Here is a 26,061-nt window from a genome sequence, read left to right on the forward strand (position 1 = left end):
AGACCAGGCCGTCATGCTTCGGAGCCAAGTCACCAGCCGCTCCACCCCCAAGAGCACATCCCGGTCGCCGCCTTCAAGAAGGATCACGGCACCAAGGTGTCGTCGACGCCCAGATCAGGGGAGTGCCGACTTTCGCCGGAGCTCAGGGGGGAAGGCGAATGGGAGAGGAGCCACCCCAAAGCCTCCAAGAAGGGGATCGGCGCCAAAGGCGTCGACTTTGGGGGGCGCCGCGCCGGCCAGGGGTTTCCCCCGGATCCTCGCCCAAACGCCAGATCCGGCCAGCAATCACCAAGAAACGCCGACCGCAGCCGCCGGGGACCAACACAGGCACGGATCAGAGCAGATCGGACGGCGCCGAAGCTTCTCCAAGGTGGACCGGCGGCCAGCGAGGCGCCACCGCAGCACCGACGTCCATGACCACCACCTGCCCACGCAGCCGTGGAGGCCGCCCACCAGCACCCGCCGGCGCCGCCCACCGCCCAGGCCACGCCGCACGCCACCGGCCGGGGCCGCCGCCCCGGGAGCCGCAGCCCTCCACCCATGGAGAAGGCGCCAGATCCCCCACCGCCACCTTCATCGGGGCCGCGCGCGAGCGCCGCGAGCCCCTCTGGCAGCGGCGGAGGGAAGGGAGAGAGGGGAGGGAGCGCGAGCGGCGGCGCTAGGGTTGCCCCCGAGTCGCCTCAGAGGAGACGACGCGGGGGGGGGGACTTCGAATTGATCCAGCTGCAGGGTGACTCTCGCTTCCATCCCCCTGGAGGAAAAAGGTTCACTGGCGGCATCTAGGGTGCGCACGTGCTATATAAATGCCACCGATCCTCTATGTCACCGTACAACAACGTCACCCCATGCCATGGCACCTCCACGTCGTGCTCGTGCCTCATGTTATCTTTTTGCAGCATTGTTCCATGGTTGCGACTCTACCATGCTATCGAGCCACCCAACGAACTCCCCACTCAACACCTTCGATGGCGAGGGGCTCGTCGTCGCTGTGAGGATGGCCAGCAATAGTGGCGCCAGCTGAAGAGTCAGGGTGGGGTGCCCGGCGGCGGCTAGGGTCCCGTGGGTCACCCGCCTTGGGAAAGACTCTTGATTTTGATCCCCAATCTCATTGCAACATCCTCACCTCTCGTTGGCGATTTGGCTACTCTTCCCGCCACTCGATAATTGATGCCTCCTATGTCTACTCGGTCAATGGCGCCCTCGTTCCTGCTCCAACGCCACATGTTATATCTGCTTGACAACAGAAATGCCCTGAAGGTGCTTGGGAGACCCGTTCGATGCCTACCACGCTCACTAGTGTTTTTTTTTTTAAGTTATCACGCTCACTAGTCAGTCTCCCTCCATCCAACTCATGATTTTCTTCCTCTCCCCCAACTTCTCCTCATGCGACGGTAGTGGACCATTCGCTCGGTGGATAGAATCGGAAACATGTGCCTCAGACTTTCCGGTTAGAAATTTGGCTGATTGAAAAAACTCCACATTAATACAAGTTGCAAGATCCAGGCCCAACATAGAAAGATGTATGGGTAACATAGTGGTATCATCACACCTCGATTGTCTAGGGAAAAAATCATCACAGCTGGATCTTGCAAATATGCTAGTACTTTTCACACACGAATTAGCTACTTTTGTGCATGTATGTATACCACCATACCACCCCTTTGCATGATTCGGCACTCCTATTTCCATCTTTGTGAAAAGGGGCCCTTGCTCTGGCCAAAGCAGCCACCTTTTCACCAATTCCTCTTCTCATCCCCTTCCTTCCTTCTATGCATATGCATGAGCTGAGGGCTTGGGACGCCGGGTCCAAAAGTTCACACGCAAACACAGAAAACAGAGCATGCATCAACCAAACCCCACTACACTCTCACTCACACAGAGCACTCCCTTTGGCTCCCAACTCCAATGTTTCGATACTTTAGGACACCAAGAGGGGATCTAATTCACTCTCGACTGTGCTCTGACTCCACTCACTCCCATATCTTCTCCCTCCTTCTTCAACCTTTAGCGCAGTTTTGGTGAACCACCACCTCAACCAATCCAAGGGAGTGAGGAGCAGAACCACCGTCGCCACCCAAAACCCTGCTTCTTATGCCCTCTCCAACCCCCATGCCACGACATGCCATTGCCATTGCCATCGCACCACCGGCGCCGCCTTGCTACATCCATGGCCGCCGCAGCTCGACGCCCTCTGCTTCTCCCTATCTCGTGGCTTCTAGTGCTGCTGCTGGGCGTCCACGCGGCGTCGCAGCTCGCCGTCGCGCTTGACCAGGACGGCGTGCTGCTCCTCTCCTTCAAGTCCTCCCTCCTCGCCGACCCTCTCGGCTCCCTCTCCGGCTGGGGCTACGCCGACCCCACGCCCTGCGCCTGGAACGGCATCGTCTGCATGGCCTTCCCCGCCACGTCGTCGTCGGACCAGATGAGGGTCGTCAGCGTCATCCTGCCCAACGAGCAGCTCGTCGGCCCCATCTCGCCGGAGCTGGGCCGGATCGAGCACCTCCGCCACCTTGATCTCTCCGGGAACGCGCTCAACGGCACCCTCCCCGTCGACCTGTTCCGCGCGCCGGAGCTCCGCATCCTCTCGCTCGCCAGCAACGGCATCACGGGGGGGCTGCCGGAGCAGGTCGGCCAGCTGCGCAGCCTCCGCGCCCTCAACCTCGCCGGCAACGCGCTCTCCGGCGCCATACCGGGGAACCTCACCCTGCTCCAGAACCTCACCGCCGTCTCCCTCGCCAGCAACTACTTCTCCGGCGCGCTCCCCGGAGGTGGGTTCCCGGCGCTGCAGGTGCTCGACGTCAGCTCCAACATGCTCAACGGCACGCTCCCGGTGGACTTCGGAGGCGCCGCGCTGCGGTATGTCAACCTCTCCTCCAACCGGCTCGCCGGGGCCATACCGCCGGAAATGGCGTCGCACCTGCCGGCCAACGTCACCATCGACCTATCCTTCAACAAACTCACCGGCGCGATCCCGATGGTGGCGCCGTTCGTGGCCCAGAGGACGACGGCGTTCGCGGGCAACGACAAGCTGTGCGGGAGGCCGCTCGACAGCCTCTGCTCCGACGCTTCCGCCTCCGCCGTGGATCCCCCGAACGGGACGGCGAAGTCGCCCCCGGCCCTTGCGGCGATACCCAACAACCCGACCGAGACGATGCCCGGCAGTGGAGCGCCGTCATCAGGAGGAGGACAAGGCAGCAGGCTGAAGGTGGCCACCATCATAGCCATTGCCGCCGGCGACGTGGCCGGCATCGCCATCCTGTTCGCGGTGTTCTTCTACGTGTACCAGGTGAGGAAACGAAAGCAGCGGCAGGAGGTGGCGAAGCAGAGGATGGGAGCGGCGGTGTTCAAGAAGCCGGACCCGTCGGACGAGTCGCCGGACGTCGCCGGCCGGAGCCTGTCGTGCTGTCCTGGGAAGAAGGCAGGCGACGACAGCGACGACACGGAGGAGGATGTGACGGACACGTCGGCCTCCTTCGTTGCCAAGGAGGAGAACCACAAGGCAGGCGAGGGAGCGGTGGCGGCCAAGAAGGCGAAAGAGAGGTCGGTGCTGGTGACGGTGGGCGGCGAGGTGGAGCTGGAGCTGGAGACGCTGCTCAAGGCGTCGGCCTACATCCTGGGCGCGGCGGGCGACAGCATCGTGTACAAGGCGGTGCTGGCCGACGGCGCGGCGCTGGCGGTGCGCAGGATCGGCAGCGAGGACGCCGGCGTGAGGCGGTTCAGCGAGTTCGACGCCCAGATGCGCGCCATCGCCAAGCTCCGTCACGGCAACATCCTGCGCCTCCGCGGCTTCTACTGGGGCCCCGACGAGATGCTCCTCATCCACGACCTGGCCGCCAATGGCAGCCTCGCAAACGCCTCCGTGAAAAGTAAGCGCCCAACCCAGCCCGACGTAAACGCGCCATTTCATTTAGTGTTGGTTGTGCATTGCTGACGCAGCTCGATCGATCGCTGAGCAGGGAAGCCGGGGACGCCGCCGATGAACCTCGGGTGGAGCGCGCGGCTGCGCATCGCGCGCGGCGTGGCGAGAGGCCTGGCCTACCTCCACGACAAGAAGTGCGTGCACGGCAACGTGAGACCCAGCAACATCCTCCTGGACGCGGACATGGAGCCGCTGCTGGCCGACCTGGGCATCCACCGGCTGGTCCGCGGCGCCGGGGACAGCAGGCTGAAGCCGGCGGGGCGGTTCGGGAGCAAGCGGTCCGCCAAGAGCCTGCCGGACCTGTCGCCGCCACCACCCGGAGCAGGAGGGGCGAGCCCGCTGGCCGGCGCCGGGCCTTCCTCCTCCGCCGAGGCGGCGGCGCACTACCAGGCGCCGGAGGCGGCCAAGAACCCGACGAAGCCGAGCGCCAAGTGGGACGTGTACTCGTTCGGCATGGTGCTGCTCGAACTGGTGGCCGGGCGCGCGCTGACGAGCGTGGAGCTCTGCCAGTGGGCGGCGGGGGAGGGCGAGGGACAGCAGGCGTTCCTGCTGGCCGACGCGGCGCTGCGGGGGGAGATGGAGGGCAGGGAGGAGACGCTGGCGAGCTGCCTGAGGCTGGGGTTCGCGTGCTGCGCCGCGGCGCCCGGCAAGAGGCCCGCCATGAAGGACGTGCTCCAGGCGATCGACAGGATCCCGTCTCCTTCCTCCAACTCCTGCTCCTCCGCGCAGTGACAGTGACGACGACCTCGGCTGCTCCGATCATCCCTTCCCCTTCCCCTCCTCCACGGCGAGTTCTGCTTGTTGATTTCTTCTCTGGTGCTCGTGGTTCCCTTTCTTGTGTTGTACACCATGATTTTTGTCCCGTCCAGTTTCTGAAAGGAATTGGTGCGTGCTCGCTCGTGCATCCCGGATGTTGATGGTCCGTTTACTTACTTGCATCTCTCCCGATCGAACGTCTAGACACAAAATAAGACCCAACATGTTATCGCCGCTGTTCTAATCTCACACCAACCTAGAAAGCATTCGTTTGTCACCGTGGTCCGTCATCAGAGCGGTCCGCATGCGTCTTGGTCTTGCGGCTTGGATCTTGGAATTTTGAGACACAAGATCCATCTACAGGAGTCCCTTGGATTTGGATACACTCTGCATGGGGTATATTCTGCATGGCCAAAACTCTGCCCAAATGGCATTCAATACGATGGTACTGAACAACCAGTACACGTCTTGCCATTTGCTTCTTTATCCCATGTTGCTATACTTGTAGTACTCCTCCATGGAGCTGTTGGGTAGTAGAATCAATTTCAGGATAGATTTGTTTTGGCGGGTGTGTACCACTGGGAATACCTACTGAACTAGTAGTAGTAGTGGTACAGTAGGAGTACGTGCCTTCTTATCACCATTTGCTTCTTTATTATGCCTTGTTCCATGTTGCCATACTCGTAGCAACCTACATTCATTTCGTTTTCAGGGTAGATTTGCTTTGTTTTGGCGGTGTACCATTCGGGATACTACCATCGAGCATGTACTGTAGAACACCCGTGATCCTTGGGCGACGACACAAACATGGATCCCACATATATTCTATTTGTGCGTCAGAAAACTCCAAAAAGTGTTGGACAGACACACAACAAAACAATACACATACACCCACTCCTTGCTGCAGGTTGCACTGCTACAACATTATCTTACTGCTATATACTTGCTGGCCATGCGTTTTGTTCCGGAGCTGTTGGGTAAAACCTGTCCATTCTGGATCTCTGTTTAGGTTACCATGACGGTCCGCGCTGTCAAGCAGTCAAAAATCATTGTATACGCGAACCAACCTGTAATTGGATGGTTCGATAGATAATGGTATCCCTAACCACTAGAGTTCAAGTCCTGGTGCTCGCATTTATCCTGAATTTATTTTAGGATTTTTGGCCATACGCGTTTAGTGGGAGGAGTCGTTTCTGTCGACTACGAGGAAACGCATCTCGCCCAGGAGCTCAACCCGCCGCCGTCTTCGTCGCTCCGTTCCGCCGCCAGTACCAGGGCGACCACCATCTCGTTGCTCCCCGCGTCCCTCTCGCGTCGCCTCCCCCGCGGGCGACTCGGGAGGGCTCAACCGCCGCCGCCGCTGCCGATGGTCGGTGCCGGGCAAAGCCCGTGCGTGCGACGGCGGCGGCGGAGGGTCTCTCCTCCCGTTCCCGGATCCGCGGCGGCGCAGGCGTCCTGATCCGCGGGGTGTGGCCCTCCCGACGGTGTGGCGGATCCCGGAGGCGACGGACTCGCGGCGGTGCACGGGTGCCCAGATCCATGGGTGTGGGACTCCCGGCAGCGTGCGGGCTCCCAGCGGCGGCAGGATCAGTCGACGGCGGGCTAGGGCGATGGCGTCGGTCGTGCGGTGCCGGATCTCGTCGCTCATGGCGGATCTCGCCACTCCAGCTTTCCTGGAGGAACATGGACCAGCGGCGGCGGCCTCGTTAGGCATGGCGACGGCGCCCTCGGCTGGCGACGTACGCGGGGGGTGGATGGACGGCGTCTTGACCGCATGGGTGGTGAGTCGCTGGTGGATCTCCTCCGCGCTGCAGGCTCTCTCCCGCTGCACTTGGTGGCTTACGATCGTGGTCGTCGGCCTCGGTGCGTTCGCGGGGGCTGGTAGAGGTGACATCGGACCGAAGGAAACTCTGGATGACTCGTTCATCCCGACGGTGGCGACGACCAGGGTCACCGTTCTCCTCCTTGTAGGCACTGTCGAGGTCCCTGCCCTCCACCCCGACCCCATGCCCGGGTGAAAACCCTAAATCTCCTTAGATTGGGCGGCGGCGGCACTGCGTGTGTGGTACCCTTCTTGGAGGTGCCGCTTGGGGCGTTTGGGTGCTCGGTTTGAGGAACTGCAGGCGGAGGGGATGGGACCAGTGGCAACAGGTGGTGTTTCGCGTCGGAGGAGCGGCGTGGCATCTGGCACGTCGACAACGGCGGGTCTCAGCGGCATGGAGCAGCGGCGTCTCGTCGGTGGACGTGTGATGATGGACGAGCGCAGGATGGTGGCGTTGTCTGGCGTCGTGGTGGCGTCGACAGCAGCTAGACCGGGCAAGGTAGATGCAGCAGTACAACACTGAAGATGGATTGGTGGCAGGTGGCTGCGGCGGCCTCATACCCGGCAGGCGCCTGGTTGAGGAGTGCGCCGGACTGGTGGGTGCCCCATACCCGGCAGGTGTCCTAGTTGGGACCTCAGGTCTTAGATGTTAGGTTTGGCTGCCATGTCTGTTTGGTATTAGGCCCAGACTATCAGCATCCCTACATCACTGGATAGAAGTAGCGACAGATGTTGCCTAGACGGTGGCTTAGTCTTACTGTTGTATGACTTTATAAGGTCTTGTGTGAATAATTAATAAAGTGGCTGCAAGCATCGTCCAGATGCAGAGGCCGGGGGTCCTCCTCTTTTTCCAAAAAAGACAAGGCGCTACGGTGACTTTGTAAAATCTCAAGATGATATGCCGGCTCAGTCTCTCGGAGGTGCTCATAGAGGTAGGGTATACATGTGTGCGTTCACAGAGGTGAGTGTATGTGCGTATATATGAGTGTTTCTGTCTGTACTGATGTTAGAAAAGAAACATTGTATACCGACGCAGAGGGAGCTTAGCGATGATTCCCTCAATTCCAAAATCAGTTGAAGTTCTGGGTTTGTGTAAGTCAAATTTCTTTAAATTTGACTAAGTTTATGGAAAACATTCCAACTTCTACTACACCAAATTACGTAGGTGAGATTCATCATAACATATATTTTCATGATATGATTCTTTTTCTGAAATGATATGTATATGTGATGTTGTAGATATTAAAAGAAAATCTTTAAAGTTGGTCAAACTTTAAATTATTATTTTTACTTGGAGTAAACCTGAAACTTCAAGTATTTGGAACAGAGGTAGTAGCACGCAAAGTATTGGTATGTATCCAATCATGCAATTTTATTCCAAAGTAGTAGTAGTAATAAAACCTAATGAGAGCACAGAGAAAAGAATCCTTGATTTCCCAGGCATAGCTAGTGATGAAGGGAAGGAGAGTCAGTGGGGAAGCAATCATGGTTGACATTTTTGCTAAATGGAGAAGGGGTTGTATATATTCCGACGGATCTTTTTGTCAGGGTTTTAGTACTTTGATTGAGCTGCTGGCCTCAAAGGCTTTTGTTGGGCGTGGTGTGGTCAAGGGGTTGTTGATTGGACCAACTGACCCATTGAAACCCTAGCCCTACCTTGGTGCACACGAATCTCATCATTCTCGCGGCAAAAAAGGTGACAGCTGCTACGGGTCGGTTTGATCCTGTAATCTACCGTATTTGCAGTGTACTATTTCCAGACCCCAACTTTGTAAAATCTGACCCCAAAAAGAACTTAATCCAACATCGCGTGTGCTTGGTGATAAAAAAAAATGACACTCTGGACGAGGACTCCCATATGATCATGATTGTGCATGCGTAATGGCATTTCAATAATTTGTGTTCTGCTTGACAGGGTTTCAGAGCAAAATCTCTCCATGTTGAGGTAAGCATTTAACTCGCAGTGTACGGGTGACTAAAGCCAAACTGGTTCAAGTGTCACATACTCAGCTTCACAGTTATGATCTACGAAAAACATTTCAAATTCTGGATGAAATTTGGTTCCTATCAAATTGTGGCAAACAGCTTGTCCAATTCAGATACGGTGTCAACTGCTGGTCAGTCACCACCAGTGATTTCCAGCTACCATGCAACAAAGGCAGTTGTTATCTACTGTATTTGTTTCTGAACACCGGTGCAGTAACAGTTTACAGAAGAGGATGTGTGATCTTTTGGATTGGAGGAATAAAAGAAATAGCACCATAGCAAACTTTACGGTTTGAAATTCAAAACAAAAATCAGGAAGAGACACAATTAAACAGACCTGAACAGAAAATCCCACCAGCCAACATGTAATTCTGGCGAAGATCATACTTTGTATTAGCAACCAGAAAGAAACAACCTTTTTTTTTTTGAAACGGAGGCAAAAGATTTGCCCCATTCATTAAATAAGAAGGAGGTTTAACAAGGTTTTCAGGCACCGGCCAAAGGCCGAAAAGAAAATACAAGCCGTTACTCTCCCGGCATTAGAAGACCCAAATGTTTCGCCCCTGCTAGGACCCATAGCGTCGCCTCGTGCTTGATAGCTTGGAGAGTGGTAAACGTTGGAGTGGAGCGGCCTCGAAAAACCCGTGTGTTCCTTTCATCCCAAATTGCTTTCAAAACGAGCATGAAGATAGTCGCCAAAAAAAAACGAGCATGAAGATAGACAGCATCACTTTCTTGTGTGCACTGTAGGCGGAAGCCGATTCACACCACCACTCATGGATGCTCGTGTAAGCCGCCCAACCTGAAGTATCCAAATCAATGAGTTGAAGCCAAGCTCTGACCATCTCCCAAACTCTCAAGGTGTATCTACATTGAAAGAAAATGTGCTCGACGGTCTCTTGTTCACGCCTACAGAAGGTGCACGGGCCACTGTTTGGCCACCCTCGCTTTGCCAAGCGAACGGATGTCCATAACCTGTCTTGGATGGCAGAACGGGTGATGGTCAAGTAGTGCACGTTATGAGTAGCTCCCACAGGCCGTGTGTTTCCACAATATGGTATCCTCCACGCCCACTTGTAGCTGCACTCCGCGAAGGAGGACCCAAAGATCCAGGAATTGCCGAATATCATTTGGCTGATGGAAACACAAACTAGCTTAAAAATCATAGTTTCACACTGATTTGGTGCATCCATTACAAGATGCCAGTTCAAATAGAAGAAAATGAATATCACGGGTGAAACCCAAGCAGTAGTGTATACAAAGTAACGTCCCGCTCACCAGTCATCACAACCTGGGAGTGTCAGCTAACATGGGTTGATTGCACACATTGTATTGCCTGCTAATTCCATAACAATGTTAATCTGTGTACTGATTGCACATCAGGTTTATCCTTGTTCGATAAAGAGTGATGTGTTTCTTTTACCTGTAACTGGCACTTGCAGTTTTCCTGAACAACATCAAAATAAAATAAAACTCCATCCACAGACTGGCTGACTATTGATTCTTGACATAGCTAGGGCTTAGGGGTGAGTAACTAAACCAACTATTGCCAGCAATTCAAAATTATTACCCGAAATAACATCGGGACGATACAGTACAAATTACATCGACACAAACAACCATTAAGCAGGTGTCCTAGATACCGTTGGTAGTGCAACAAGACAGAACAGCACTGCTCACTCATTCGGGTGCCACTCATATACCCTTGACAGTGATAATAGTATCATGTTGAGAATGATTGTAGCAATGCAAAGGGGGTTGCAATATAGAAGGAAGAACATATCTGAAATGCAAACAATTTCCACCCAACATGTGGTAATTCTGGAATCATAGTCAATCTAAGGAAAAATTCTCGGATATGAGTGCACCCATACCAACGAAGAGAAGCACAAAAACCATCTTAGTTTAATCATTTCTACTCCCTCCGTTCCAAAATAGATGACCCAACTTTGTACTAAAGTTAGTACAAAGTTGGGTCATCTATTTTGGAACGGAGGGAATATGTTACAGGCATCCGTATATATGAATTGGAACAAAAAAACCATAGCTTTTAAATGTGTTTGATGATTGCTACAAAAAGAAAATTACTCTTTGCCAAACTATCACTTACCTCTCAACTGCTTGAGGAGATCTGCAATTTGATATGCAGTGTGATATTAACATACTTCAATAACAAAATCATATATATCATTCCTAAGATTTTGAATGTGTTTGAAGGTTGCTACAAAAGGAAAAATATTATCTTATTCCATGTCTCCATGAAAAGTGGATATGTCGAAGTTTATATTTAAATATATTATGAAATTCATGCTACGATGTGTATTCACAAATAACATGAAATCATCTGTCCAATGCATAACGCAATCAAGGTTTACCCAGCAACATGTTCACATGATAAAATCTGGACACCTAGATCACAATTACTCCCTCCGATCCATATTACTTGTCACTCAAACGGATGCTAGATACATCCGTTTGAGCGACAAGTAATATGGATCGGAGGAAGTGCCAAATTCTGTGTGGAATGAACTTCGAAGGCCGCTCCAGATCGGCCAATCCAGATTGGGGTTCAAAATCGCCCATGTGATCCATAAGAGTTCACACCCCGATTTGTCACACAAGCAAACTAAAAATCTTTACAAGAAGTGGCCAGCGGCTAAGACCTAAAAACTGAATCAGAGGCAGCAGCTGACCTGATTTAGTGTATCATAATAGCAAAGACACGCCCTGGTAACCTCATTTACTTCATATTGTCAAGTGTGTATTCTGTAGTGAATGTGCTGCAAATGGTTGAAAGGTTGACAAGGACATTATGTTATGTCATTCACATAGTTATCAAAATTTGACAGTCAAACTAAATCGCTCGTTAAAGGATGAGAAACAGAACAAGTCACTTTTTTCTGAACTTTAGATAAAATGTTAAATTAAGGCAAATAAAACTCCCGACTTAGTAATTTTCTTGCAATTAATCAAATTTTGCTAAGTTGCTTTCTTCTTATTGGACCATTCAAATTGCTTGAGATCATTAACCATAATACAACTATGTAGTAGCAACATTAGCTGTCTAGCTACCATCAATCTAATTGAACATATCTCCAATTCCAAGATTTTCTTGGCGAAAAAATATGATGTCACGGCTTCCAACAGAAAGGGATACTGCAGTTCAACACAGAAGAAGAAACAAGAAAGCTAATTGTAAGTGTCGTGCGGTCGCATAATAAAATAACCAAGCAAGGGAAACAACCTTGTTCGGTCAAGTATTACCTGCAGAGCATCTACCCAGCCAATTTTTCACTTCCAGAACGACGAGATGGTAAATAAATTCAAAGGCAGTACAATACAACAGTAAAAGTTAGTATGTTTATTCAATAAGTACAGTAAGATCAAGTAAACATGCATTACTCGAAGCAAAAAATATGCTATGAGCCCTGTTTTTATTGTTTCTGTTGATCCAGTGCGTACTGCTTGCATTATGATGCACCATATTCCAGATGCAGATGAGAAGAATAAAATCAAACAGTGCAAATGTATCACAGCTTTTCCCCTGAGTAAATGCATGTTATTGTACAGTGCTGACAAGAGGGTATAACATGTTGCTGACATAAAACTTTTTGCCGCATTATTGAAGTTACAACTCAACTGATGGGTTACAAATCCATTGCAAGAGGTAAGAAATCAGTGAATCACACCCTATTTTGTTGTTTTACCTAACAAAATTGATACAGGACAAAACATCAGCATCCCTCCTGGGGGTAGCTCTGTAGTCCTACAACACTACAGATATTTCTATTGACTGTATAGCAAAGTTTTTGTAGGCTCACGGAGATATACATCCATATCATATCCTACAAGATGCATTCTCCATGCAAGTGCCTGTGCATCCTTCCTTCTATAACGGATACAAAGCCGCCTAAGTAAACGGTTGCCTACAGCTTGGGACACAATGAAACGTTTACTCAATGTATACATCATGATTTCAACTGCTGCATTTAGATTTCTGTCCCAGCATAGGTAATTGATAAGAAGAGCACAGCACGCAGGTGTGACATCAATTCCAAATTCTTCAAGGGTATGAAATATCCTAAGAGCATCATCAATTCTCTTTACCTGACAAAGCCCTATCAACCAAATGGTGTAAGGGTTTGAGCTAACGGAGTCATATTCTTGATCAATCTTGATTAACTCCTTAACTGCTTCATCCAGGGATCTTACTTCAAAACAGTTACGGGCATTAGCGATTACTTCATCTTCTGGTGTGAGGTTGTACTTTTTGGGCAAGTAATCCAACCAGAGGTTGATTGCTTGCGTTAATTTCTTCATCCTACAGAGTGATCTCATCATAGTATTGTAGATCGACAAACTAGGGGAACCATGACCCCGCAATATGTTCTGGAACAACATCATGGCATCATTTTCTCTGTGTGCCCCCCAAAGCCCATCAATTAGAGTCCCATAAGTGACTTCATCAGGAGAGATTCCCTTAAGTTGGAGCTCTTTGAAGAGCCGCAGTGCGCCGTCAAGATTCTTCTCTTTACAGAGTCCATTTAACAGTGTGTTATATGTGACAACATCAGGAACAACTCCGCTGTCTATTATACCCCGAACAAGCTTGAATGCTTTCAGCACCTGCCCAGATTCACACATACCATCAACCAGCTTACGAAGGCTCTCGCTGTCCCTCACCTGGTTGGCACCAAGGGTCAGTCGAAGGAACAAGGAGGGGTTATTCCCCATTTCCATCTTATAAAAAAGCATCTTAGCATCCTCTAGCCTGCCGACCCTATAGAGTCCATCAATGAGTGCATTGTATGTCATGACCGTCGGATGGCAACCAAGTTCTCCCATCTCATGAAAAACCTGCATTGCCTCGTCTATGAGTCCTTTCTTGCACAGTCCACATATCATGATATTGTGTGTTGTTGAGTCCAGGCCCACATTATTCTGCAACATCTCTGACCGCAATGACTGAGCCATATCCAGGTTACTGACATCGCAGAAAGCCTTGAGCAGTGTGTTGTAACAGAAAGTGTCAGGCACAAACCCTTTGTCCTTCATCACATTGAGTAATGAGAAGGCATCCTCAGTCCTGCCAGCCTCTGCACAACCACGGATAATTATCGTGTACAGGACGACGTCTGGTTTAACATTCTTCTCCAACATTTCCTTGTAATAACTGAAGCCCTCATCAAACCGGCCTGCCTGGAAGAGACCATCTATCAGACAACTATACCCATTCAATCCAAGTGCAAACCCCCCATCTTGGAGCAGCTCCAACCGCTCAAATGCATCATCGACCCTGCCAGCCTTGCAGAGCCCGCTCAAGAAAGCGTTGTATGTGACCTCGTCAGGTGGGCACCCCTTCTCCTTCATGGAGCAAATGAGACGCGCAGCTTCCTCAGTCCTCCCTGCACTGCACAGGGACGAGATTAACACAGTATAGATCTTCACGTCCGGCACGATCCCCCTCTCGAGCATTTCGTCAAACATCTTGAGGGCGTCACCCGCCATGCCCCGCTTGCAGAGCCCATCCATGAGCACATTGTACGTGGCCCTGTTGGGCGGGCATCCGGCGCTGACCATCCGATTATACAGCGCCAGGGCTAGGAGGATCGCGCCGCTGTCGACGAGGACCTTGAAGACGGCGTTGTAGATGAAGGCGGTGGGGCGGCAGTCGAAGTCGCCCATCCGTGAGAAGGCGTCGACGGCCTCTTGCGGCCGGCCTGCTGAGGCGTGCGCGGTGACGAGTGCCGCGAACGCGGCGGACGGGGCGGGGAGGCCGGCGGCGCGGGCGTCGGCGAGGGCGTCGAACATTGCGGCGTCGGGGTCGCCGGAGAGGAGCACGGAGACGGCCCGCGAGTGGAGCAGCGGGGAGCGGAGGCGCGGGGAGAGGGCGGAGAAGAGGAAGAGGCGGATGCGGGATGCGGCCGGGAGGTCGGCCCACAGGAGCGCATCGGAGACGGTGTGCAGGGTGAGGCGGGGCGAGAGGAGGGACAGGCAAGGGAGGAGGGTGGGCAGGGAGGGCGGGAGCGTGGAGAGCAGCGCGTGGAGGGCGTCGGCGGCGGCGAGCTCGGCGGCCAGGGAAGGGGATGCGGTGTGAGTGTGGATAGGCGCCGCGGCGGGTGGGAGGGGGAGGAGAGAGCGTGCCGCCGCCGCACATCTCATACGGTCATCGAGGGGAGGGAGCTCGAGATGGAGATTTCCGGGGCGGCAGCGGCGGCGGCGGCGGCGGCGAAGACCAGAGTGGGAGAGGAGAGAGTTGGGGGGCAGGCCGCGCGGCGAGGCGAGGGCTGGAAAATAAAGTTCGAAGAGTGTTTTTCCTTTTCCTTTCCACGTTGAAAATAACGAGATCCAGACCTGACATTTTTAATGGAAACTCGTTTTTTTAACGGAAAATCGTGATTCCGATGACGCTCATTTTTTTTAGACAGCACGGACGGAGAGCCTCACACATATGCACATACATTCACTTTTATGAACACACACCCTATAAATACCTTCGAGAGACTGAGACGGCTAATTATCTTAAGATTGACTGACGAAATTGTCACAGACGCCTTTATAGTAATCCTTAGAAGGTTTGAAATAAATTCAGAAAAATACGAGCACTTCATTTAGAACTTAAAGTCTGGTGAGCTGAAATATCACTGTGCTCCTACCATTCAATCACATATTTATTTACTCACATTCATGCTTGCCATCGTGAAAATTTAAGCCTACTCAAAAAGATTTCTTAAAAACTTGCATTTTATTTCAAAAAAAAATCCATCTGGCAACCACCAACGACACATGCCAAATAAAAATGAATTCTAGATATACGAAAACACCACGAGAGAAGTTCTCACGTGAGACGAAAAAACACCTATCAAAATCACTTCGGGCGTGTCACTCTTGCCAGTGGTGTCGAGGCGAACCCTAGCTCCCGCCACCCGCGGGCCGCTCCCCTTCCCCCGGCGGCAGCTTCCACGGTTGCGGGGCTCCTCCTTCCTCCCTGGCGTGTGGCGGTAGCGCAAGATGCTATGGCTCGGCAGGGGCGCGACACTGGAGTAGGGTGTGGCATCGACGAGATGCATGGCCAGGCGGTGGCACGGGCGGGCATTGGCATTGTGGTCGTAGAAGTGCATGCTCTAGTCAATGCAACTAAAAAACCGATCGGATGGAATAGACTCGACAATACATTTAGGACTAATTATCCTTTTGCCCTCAGTGGTGTCTCTGTGCTCAGTTTTGCCCTCAGTTGTGAATCGTGCTCAGTTTTGCCCTTAGTCTTTCCGCACCGACTCGTTCCGTGAACACTGCCGTCTCCGTCAGGTCAACGTTTTGACTCGGCCCTTACAGGTGGGACCAGGCGGCAGAGATGCGCTACACGATCAGACCGTTGCTCTCGTGGCTTGTGGAACCCAGCAAAGAGCCGTTGAGCAGAGAGTCGTTGCAGGTGTGCAATATAAGTGGGCGACAGAGGGAGCGGCGGTGACCACGACGACAGAGAGCGCGGCGGTGACCACGACGACAGAGAGAGCCGGCGACAGAGAGCGCGGCGGTGGGAAGATAGCTGTGGAGGGCGCGACGGCGTTGAGATCCCCTTCGGCTCCGAGCTCGATGTCTTCTTCAAGCTCCCGCGCCACCTCGCGGATCCAGAGCCCGGCGCGCGTGGAGATACCGATCTTCGTCTGTCCGTGGTGCCAGGCGGGCGTTGATCGGAGGGTTTCTCACACACCGAAGAACCATAATTGTATGTTCTACGTGTGCAGCGAGAATGGGGTAAGAATCGGGGCAATTGCACCATTTTCGTGGTCGGGATCTTTGAGCAATACGGTTGATCTGTTTGGCGTTCATGCAGGTGAAGTGTTTCTTCCTTTGGGTCGATGCTCTGGCCAAGACTCTAATGAATGAACTGCAAGAAGAGCATGAAGAATGGTTGCCCATGCTGCCACGAACGGCAGTGGCTGCAGCACGAGCTCCGGAAGAAGAGACGGAGGACAAAGCATGCAATGAAAGAGAGCTAGCTGTTGAGCTTAGGATGTTGAAGAAGAATGTTAGGAAGCTTGAAGATCAAGCACAAATACCCATTTGCAATTACTTGGGCATTTGTAGGTATGATAATCGCACTGGGTGTAATGTTGAAATTATATGAAAAAGCATGAATTATGGAGGGATTTGTAAGCTTGAAATTGTATGAGAAATTCACCTTGTTTAAATGTTGGTCAAAGTTGTTTAAATGTTGAAGAAAGGGAGAAGAAATGACCAACATTTAAATATGTTGAAAAAAGGTAGAAGAAATGAGAAATTCAGAAAGTTTGATCAATGAAATGCAGCTCTCTGCTCTACCTTTCTGTAAAAAAAGGTTTCTCTGTGTGCCAAATTCAGAGCGGAGAGCCAAGTGGCGGCTAGACTAATGGGCCAACTGCATCCAATTAGGCCCATTCGGGGGTGGGCAAATGAGATCTTTTGCGTGTTTTTCTGTTTTCTGTTCTGATTTAGTTTAGGTGGTAAATCATTTTATTTAATTCTGAAACTTTTTGTGGAAGCTAATTGAATTATTCCATATCCAAACAATTAAGTTTAGAATTTTTTTGAGCTGTTAAATATTTAATACCACTTTAATTACTCCAATTCAAATACATCGTGATTTAAATCAAAGACCAAAATGTCATGGAAAATGTGCCTCAGCTCTGGTAGAGGTTTACACCTGGTGCCAAAATTAATGAGCATTTTTTAAGGGCATTACATTGAGAAAAAAAATAATTTGTCTAAAAAATGAAGGTGGAAAATGCACAAAAAATTGGTGCGGTTGGGACTCGAACCAGGACCGCATGGGTTTGTGGCGTTTAGGGCTGCGCTGGTATCCGCTAGGGCAGATGGAAAGACTTTGACATGGCTAGGGAAGGAAACTATACATAGTGAGACCGTGACTTGGTTTAGGGTTTAAAAATGCATGTTTGTACTGAATGTTTGCACACACGTGAGAGTGGTTTTCCTTTGTTTTGCACTGAACTTTTGGAGGGCTGAAAACGTATGTTTGCACTACCACATGATTCTGGTTAGAGTGGCACTTGGTTTAGAGTGGCACATGACTTGGTTTATGGAAGAAATGATATCTTTGGGCACAGACATTTTTGAACACACATAATAACTTAGATAGATAAGATACAACCCACCGTACCCTTATATAGATGGGTACCCTGCATAGATAAGTCCAGGGACACAACACGACACCGCACGCACGACATAGAAAAGCAACAAAATAAAAACGATAAAACTAAAACATGACGAGCTTGACGAACAACTTCACTCCGGGCTCGCACCCCTTCTTGAACATCTTCATCTTCACCTTGGCCGCGCCCCTTCAACACCGTCTTCAACTTCACTCCTCCTCGTCGTAGGGAAGGGAGTGCATCTGGTTTTCGGTGGGGAAGATGCACTCGTAGTTGGTGAAGATGTTGTACACCGTGAAGAAGATGGACTCGCAGCCGCACCAATACACTTGGTCGAGGAGCTCGCGCGTGTCAAACGGGTTGGCGAAGGTGACCGTGAGCAGTAGGAGGATGTCGGCGCGGTCACGAACCTTGTTGAGGGTGAACATCCTAGGCGAGCCCCATGGGAGGTGGGCATAGCCGGCTCTGAGGAAGGTGTGGGTGAGCTCGACGGACCCCCTCCACCAGGAAGTCGCCCGCACACGGAGCTCCCTCTCCACGAGCACGCCCGGTGGGTAGCGCAGCTCCGGCATGACAGGCAGACGAAGGAAGGTCGGGCCGTTGTACTGCATCTTCACTTGGTGCTTGGGGTTCTCGGAGAGGATGGAGGGCTCGGTCGCTTGGGTGTTTGAAGTTGGAGAGAATGGATCTGGCTTTGGGTGGTGAGTGGGAGAGGAAGAGAGGCATATAAATAGGCATGTGGGTGGGAGAGGAAGAAAGAAGGGATGCGAATGGTGCGCGTGTGAATCCGGACGCGTGTGTATATCCGTTAAGTCTTGGCACAGAAATGATGGGGCGCGTGCGTGCATCTGAATCACTGCAACGAAATGATAGGGCTGCTGTTTGACCGGGCGCGTGCATCTGAATCACTGGGTAACTGAATCACTGCCGTAATCTGAAACAATGCCGTAATGAATCAATACGCGCATGGCCACGTCGCTCGCCTCCCGCGCATGCATTCCCACGCCGCGCGCCCTTCCCATGCATGCAAGCCTGGAAAGGTTGAGACGGGCATTAACAGCGCTCTCAGGCCCAGACAACGAGACGGCCAACGGTCCATCCAGCACGCCTGGTACGTGTTGAGAAAAAAAACACCCAGCCAATCAGATTGCATCTCGCGGATCGCCCCCCTCCTCCCCGCATATTCCTTCTATAAGGGTTAGATCGACGGTCCTTGATCGCCGCTAGGGTTAGATGGACGGTCCTTGTTCAGCGCTAGGGTTAGCGGGGTTTGGAGCAGTCAAAGATAGGTTCGACCAGATTTCAAATGAGCATAATAAATTAAATAAAAATCAGAAAAATGAAAAACCTACGCACATAGTCTTCTTATGTCATATACTAACGATTTAAGTTGATAAACAAGGTCTACATACATTTAAACGAAAAGTTCATGTGTCTTATGTGATATCTCAAGTATCTCAAACTCTCTTGTATGAAGTGAAGAGAAGTGTTTTGAGGAAATGAACATGAAAATTTCAAAAACTTCACCACAGCTTCATTTTGGAGTGACTAAGAAGGATCTAGGCTTAGTTTTTCATTTTGATGTTTTAGACTTGTTTAAATCTTGGTCAAAGTTAAGCTCTACCTGGCCGCCACCCCGTACTCTGCTAGCGCAGCGCTGGTGGCGGTTCGGGAGGAGCACCAAGCCAAGGGCGCGTTGCTCCAAGCTACAGCTGAAATGACGCAAGATCAGGAAGGCGTCGCGGGAGCCGCAGCGGCGTCAACGAAAGACCAAGCTCGGCAGGACGACGTCACAGAGATCCCCGCAAGCGACCAGGCACCAGGAGTTCCACCACCTCAGGAGACGTCCGGGCCCCCGCAAGACACAAGCCTCGCCAACGCGCCAGCCCTTGTCGAGCACCCAGTGTATTTTGTCAGCACGGTGTTGCGGGACGCAAGGGCACGATATCCCATGCCTCAGAAGCTCCTGCTCGCACTCTTGATGGCCTCGCGCAAGCTGCGGCACTACTTCCAGGGCCACCCCATCAAGGTCGTCTCAGCCTACCCATTGGAGAGGGTGCTCAGGAGCCCCAATTCTGCTGGGAGGGTCACCGAGTGGAACATCGAGCTGCAAGCATTCCAGTTAGAGTTCAGCACTACCAGGGTCATCAAGGGAGCCGCGCTCGCTGATTTTGTGGCGGAATGGATGGACGTCCCGACACTTAAGGTAGGCGAAGACCGGTCCACCTCGTGAGGAAGTGAGGCACCAGACGGTTGGGTCATGTACTTCGATGGCGCCTTCGCGCACCAGGGCGCAGGGGCTGGAGCAGTACTCATCTCACCCACTCAGGATAAGCTCTACTACACCGTGCAGCTCTACTTTCAGCAGGGCGAGAAGGTCTCCAACAACATCGCGGAATACCAAGGCCTCATAGCTGGCCTGAAGGCCGTGGCAGCTCTGGGGGTGAAGCGCCTTACCGTTAGAGGCGACTCGCAGCTCCTCGTCAACTTCTCCAACAAAGTATACGAGCCAAAGGACGAGCATATGGAGGCATACCTCGCGGAGGTGCGCAAGATGGAGAAGCAGTTCTTGGGCCTGGAGCTGCAGCACGTGCCCCGGGGCACCAACAAGGAAGCCGACGACATCGCCAGGAGAGCATCCAAGCGGCAGCCACAAGATCCCGGTGTCTTTGAGGAACGGCTCAAGCCATCGGTGACACCACCACTGTCGAGCGCGGCTTAGCCTCGGGAGGAGCTCCCGCAGCCTCCTGCCTCAAGAGCCCCAGCCTGTGGCCCAACCTCAGGACCTCGCTTGCTCTTGGCGCTCGAGCCTCAGGAGGGATGCTGGACCAAGGAATTCAAGGAATATCTGATGCAAGGGGCGCTGCCAGAGAATGAGGAGGACGCAGAGCGTGTGGTTCGGCAAGCCACGGCGTACTGCATCTAGGATGGTGAGTTGTACAGGAAGCGGCCGAACAACGTTTCCCTGCGCTGCATTTCTAGGGACCAGGGGAAGGAGCTGCTAACTGACATACACGGTGGGGACTGCGGGCACCACTCGTCATCATGGACCCTTGTCGGCAAAGTATTCCGCAGTGGGTTCTACTGGCCCACTGCGCTCAACGACGCAGCTGAGCTGGTGAAGTCCTGTGAAGCCTGCCAGTTCCACGGCAAGCAAATTCATCAGCTGGCTCAGGGCCTCCAAACCATTCCGCTCACGTGGCCGTTCGCGGTCTGGGGGCTGGACATCCTGGGCCCGTTCCCTCGAGCGCCTGGGGGCTACCGCTACCTCTACGTCGCCATCGACAAGTTCACCAAGTGGGTAGAAGTGGAAGCCGTCCGCACCATCCCAGCTGGCTCTGCTGTCAAGTTCATCAAGGGCCTCGTGAGCCGCTTTGGGGTCCCCAACCGTATCATCACAGATAACGGCTCGCGGTTCACTAGTAACCTTTTCAAAACCTACTGTGCTAACCTTGGAACGCAGATCTGCTACGCTTCAGTGGCGCACCCCAGGAGCAATGGTCAGGCCGAACGTGCCAACGCGGAGGTCCTGAGGGGCCTCAAGACCAGGACCTTCAAGAAGAAGCTCGAGGCATGTGGCAGGGGCTGGCACGACGAGCACCAGTCCGTGCTGTGGTCTATCCGCACCACCGCCACCAAGCCAACGGGCGAGACCCCATTCTTCCTTGTCTACGGAGCTGAAGCAGTCCTTCCTCACGAGGTTAAGCATCACTCCGCACGGGTCCTGGCGTTCGATGAAACGCAGCAGGACGCCACGCGGGGGATGGACCTCGTGCTGGGGGAGGAGCGTCGTCGCGAAGCTGCACTAAGGGCGGCAAGGTACCAGCAGGCGCTGCGGCGATACCACTGCCGCAGCATCTGCTCCAGGACGCTCGAGGTGGGCGACCTCGTCCTGAGGCGGGTCCTCTCGAGGGAAGGGTTGCACAAGCTTTCACCCATGTGGGAGGGCCCGTTCAGGGTCGTCCATGTCTCTAGGCCTGGCGCCGCGTGCCTGGAGACACAGGACGGGATACCTATCCAGAACGCCTGGAACATCCAACACCTCCGGAAGTTCTACCCATGAAGCAAGGCCCAGAGCCTATGAAGAAAGGCCCAGAGCCTGTGAAGAAGGCCCGGTGCCTGTGAAGAATCGCCGCCCGTGACACTCTCACGTAATAATGAGTGGGGCTGTACACACCCCAGAGTCTCAGGAGCGCCGGCCTCAGGCCCTGGGGCTCCCTTCCACGCCTAGTGGCAGCACTTAGCTCCGCGCTGGTGAGAAGACTAGATTAGGTGCCGGACGCGGCTTTTCATTTGCTTTCCGTAGTTGGCTCGCTTTTTCCTTAATCGAAGTTTGCTTTTGGTGTTCCTTGCTGATTCGATTCCCTCGCCTCTTACCACATTTTCTGGCTCTGGTTCGCTCGTGTTCTCTCTCTCTCTCGCATATCTCGCGACGGGGGCTAGGCAGGTGCCCTCGCGAGCGTTTTTCTTCTCTCTGCCTTCTCGCGAGCTACCCTCGTTCGAGCCCGAAAGCTAGCGCACCTCTCTCAGTCCGTGCCCCATGGGTACCATGATACAAAGCGTCGGGTCAAGGCTTGGGTGAACAACAAATCTCCTGGCAAACTCCCTAGCAAATTTTTTGCAGTTCCTGAGCAACCGCAGTCCACAAGGTCAAGATGGACACGAGGAAATAAACGCCCCATGAGGAGGAGGGCGCCCCGAATGCCCAGTCTAAGTTATCTTTGCGCAAAATAACCACGCGGCACTGAAACAACAAGCGTAGCATAACGGTTAATAAGTTACGGTTCGATACACGCCCCTCCGGGCCCATGCTGGTTTCATTTCGATGCAGGAAGGAAGAGGGGAACATAACAAAAGCGACGCTCGCCCCTGCAGCAGCCGACGGGGGCAGGGCTTCGGTAACGTCCCGGGTCTAGTCGGACCCCTCCTCGCGCTTCACCGATGCACGGCGACGGGACGACCCGCTACCACCTTCGAAGCGGGCGCGGCGGCGTGGCGGCTGATCAAGGCTGCCGCTGCTGGAGCTGTCGCCAAGGGAGGAGCCACCATAGCCGGACGAGGCGTGACCGGCGGGTTCGTCCTCCTCCTCGTCCCGACCATCACCAAGGCCGAGCACCTCCTCGCTGTCGTCCATCTCGGGGCAGCATCCGGCGCGGCGACCGTCTTCCCCGAACACCCTCATGAAGAGGGTCGCGTCGCCGTCGAACTTGAAGTGGAGGGTGCACCGCCTGCCCAGGCCGCGCGCACGGGCGAACGTCTACCAACCGCGGGCCAGAGCTATGTTGCCCACGACGGAGACCTCGACCGCGACCCAAGAAGCCCGGCTGCAGCAACCGTCTGCCTGCAGCCAGAGCCCGCCTGGACAGGAGGCTGGCAGCTCGCCGGCAAAGAAGCGGGGGAGCTGGAGCCAGCTGCCGGCCGGATCCTCCGACCAGACAACGAACTCCGGAAGCACCTCAGACACATGGAACCGCGGTCGGGGAGGTCGCGCAACCACGGCGCATCTCCTCTCGTCGACAGGACTGCCGCGACCAGAGCGACTCCTGCCGCGCGCTGCGGTGCCACCCCGAGAGCCGGGGGCCACGGCGGGGGTCGCGACATGCTTGTGGGGACGGCCACGTCCATGCTTGGGCGCCGGGGAGCCGGGACCCTCCCGAGGGGCCTTGCCCTTCTCTGCGGCGGAGAACCTCTTCGATGGCGCCATTGTTGCAAGCAGGGGAGCAAGGAGGAAAGAAGCAAGCAAGCCAGGAAGAAATGGGCGACGGGGGCTCCAGCCCCCTCCCCATTTATAGCGAAAGAAGGCCAAACGGTGCCTTCCACGATCACAAGTAATGATGGTTTTCCTTGCATGTCGCAGGGACTTGTCAAGTCGGGCAGTTGCCAAGGCAGCGTGGGGAAGTGGAGACGGCCACGTCCAATCAACCGCCACGCGTCGACCAAGACCGCAGGCTTTTGGGGCCCGCGGCGCTCCGCACTTGACCCTTGGCTTCGCCGCAAAGCCAAGCCCGAGCGCACCTTGGGCCCGGGGGCTACTGTCGGCGTTCTGGGAACGGGGGTCCCCAGACTTGCCTGCCTGCGGCCCACGGCGTGGCTGTGCTAGCAGGCCTGTACGGCCCATCTTCGTCAACGAGGCATTCTAGACCCTCGCGAGGCGGACGACGCAAGACCTCCTCAGGAGTGGCCTCTCCAGGCAGGCTCACGAGGAGCGGAGGTATCAAGGCGGGGCAAACCTCGCGAGACTCTCGTGACGTGAGCCATGACGATCGACATCAGGCGGGCGCCAGCGCGCACAACGTCCTTGTTTCCTCTTTGGTGCTAAGGAGGCCAGCGCAGGCGCGGAGTACCGAGGCATCAGGCAAAGGTTTCCATATCGGTGCAATGAGACCAAGACCAGCAGGCCAGCAGGACGGAGGTCAGCGTGGAGCCCAAGACGACGTCATCACCAGAGCCCTTTCGCAGGCGAAGACCGCTTTTGTCAGGATAGCTTGTACTAGCTGTCCCCTTTCAAATTGGCCACCGTTGTTGGCTCCCTTCCCGCTCGATATTTGGGAAGAGGACCAGAGCCTATATAAGTAGAACTAGCCATCACAATCGAGGCATCTGGCATTGAGTCCTCACCCACGCAAGTACGATAAGCACAAGAACACCTCAACCTTAGGGGGTTGTTCTTCCCCTTTGTACTGTTCTTCATCAGCCCAAGAGGCAATCCACCACCACACACTGGAGTAGGGTATTACACCACGACGGTGGCCCGAACCAGTATAAATCTTGTGTCCCTTGTGTTGTGAGTTCGTCGAGTTCGCCCACGAGATCTTAGCGAGCTAGGGCGTAGAACGGTAGGAGGGAAAGAACTTCGCACGCACCCCAGAGTTCGAACCTTAAGGGTTTTGCCGGAACCCCAGACCGACAGTATGAATTACCAACCCATTGGGATGTGCAATAGCCCGGCGCAGATTATGCAAAAACCAAGTCCAGCTCTCCTCAGACTCTGTCTCCAGCACACCGTACGCAACTGGAAATACAAAACTGTGTGCATCAACTGCACAAGCTGCTACTAACTGTCCTTTAAACCTCCCTATGAGAAAAGTAGCATCAATAGCCAAATAAGGCCTGCAACCTGCCAAAAAAACCCGGCGACAAGCCTCAAAGCAGACAAAAACCCTCCTAAAGCATTCTTGATCTTTGTCACTCCCCTGAATGTGTACTCCATGGTGTGGTGGTCAATATCTACAATACTACCTGGGCTGGTCCTCTCCACTTCACCTTTGAATGAATACAACAATTGAAAAATTTCCTGCCAGTTACCATAAATAGAATCCATAGCATGTTGTTTACCATTGAACAACCTCATGTATGGCAAATCTATCTTGAACTTGTCTTTGATGTTCTTCTGCAATTCCTTTGGACCCACTTGCTGGTTTTCTTTCATCCACTTCTTATGCCACCCATCTTGACTTGGCTCTACTGATTGTATCCTTCCTAAGGGTTGATTCCTGGCATGTGTGCTTAAAAGGGTTCACTTTGACTTGAACATTTGTGCTATTTCGCATTTTAAATGCGAGCATCCTCCATGGACAACCCTCAGTGGGACAGTGCACTCTGTAACGTACTTGATCGCTCTTGTCAACTTTGAAAGTACGTTCTACCTTGATGCAGTATGTCACAAGTGCATTTCTACACTCACTCGTGGATACAAAAACAGTACCTTCTTCCATATGAGGGTTCAAAGGGTCTGCAGGTCATAGATTTGGGCTTGGAGGTGCTCGATTTTCTCGTGGAGCTTGAAGATGGCCTCCCCAATGTCCTTGGCATCCAGCTTGTGGTTGTTGGTGAACTCCGTGATCATTATGTGATTGGAGTCAAGTCCACGCTCCACCATCTCCTGGCACTTGAAAACTTGTTGCTCCATTGCCTCGAGTCTTGTCTCCATGCTTCCGGTCCTCCTTGGTCCCTCAACATCGCGGATGTGTAGCACCCCCTCATGCATCTCAATGGTTTGAGGGTGTTGCAGCACCTCCGCGAGGTAGGGGTTGGTCACCTTCTCGAAGAACTTGTCCTTGGGGGCACTTGGAGACGTCATGATGATCTAGATCTGTCAGAAAAACAGCTCGAAACAAGAACAGAGGACAATTGCGTGATATGGTGGTCAAAACTTTTGGGAGAATATATAATGAATTTTTGCCAACCAAAATACGCATCGTGCAAGAAAACGGAGTCCGGGGAGCACACGAGGTGCCCACGAGGCAGGGGGCGCGCCTAGGGGGGTAGGGCGCGCCCTCCACCCTCGTGGAGGCCTCGTGTCCTTCCCGGACTGCTTCTTATTTTTTTATTTTTCTAAATATTCCAAAACAGGGAAAAATTTCCATTAGAACTGTTTTGGAGTCGGTTTACTTACCGTACCACATACCTATTCCTTTTCGGAGTCTGAA

The 26,061-nt window shown here is 53.1% G+C and overlaps 2 protein-coding genes across 2 annotated transcripts; one reads left to right on the plus strand and one right to left on the minus strand.

The window, feature by feature from the left end:
• The first annotated feature begins 1,656 nt into the window (after window positions 1–1,656).
• On the plus strand, window positions 1,657–4,820 carry LOC109766121 (receptor protein kinase-like protein At4g34220). Its single transcript, XM_020324894.4, has 2 exons — window positions 1,657–3,863; window positions 3,954–4,820. The coding sequence occupies exons 1-2, from the start codon at window positions 2,120–2,122 to the stop codon at window positions 4,646–4,648; spliced, it is 2,439 nt and encodes an 812-aa protein (XP_020180483.1). The 5' UTR covers window positions 1,657–2,119; the 3' UTR covers window positions 4,649–4,820.
• Window positions 4,821–12,066: 7,246 nt separating this feature from the next.
• On the minus strand, window positions 12,067–14,831 carry LOC109766112 (uncharacterized). Its single transcript, XM_020324884.4, has one exon. It carries the CDS (start codon window positions 14,640–14,642, stop codon window positions 12,267–12,269), a length of 2,376 nt encoding a protein of 791 aa, XP_020180473.1. The 5' UTR covers window positions 14,643–14,831; the 3' UTR covers window positions 12,067–12,266.
• Window positions 14,832–26,061: the final 11,230 nt, after the last annotated feature.

The sequence above is a fragment of the Aegilops tauschii genome, chromosome 5 (assembly GCF_002575655.3).
Source record: "Aegilops tauschii subsp. strangulata cultivar AL8/78 chromosome 5, Aet v6.0, whole genome shotgun sequence".
NCBI lineage: Eukaryota > Viridiplantae > Streptophyta > Magnoliopsida > Poales > Poaceae > Aegilops > Aegilops tauschii.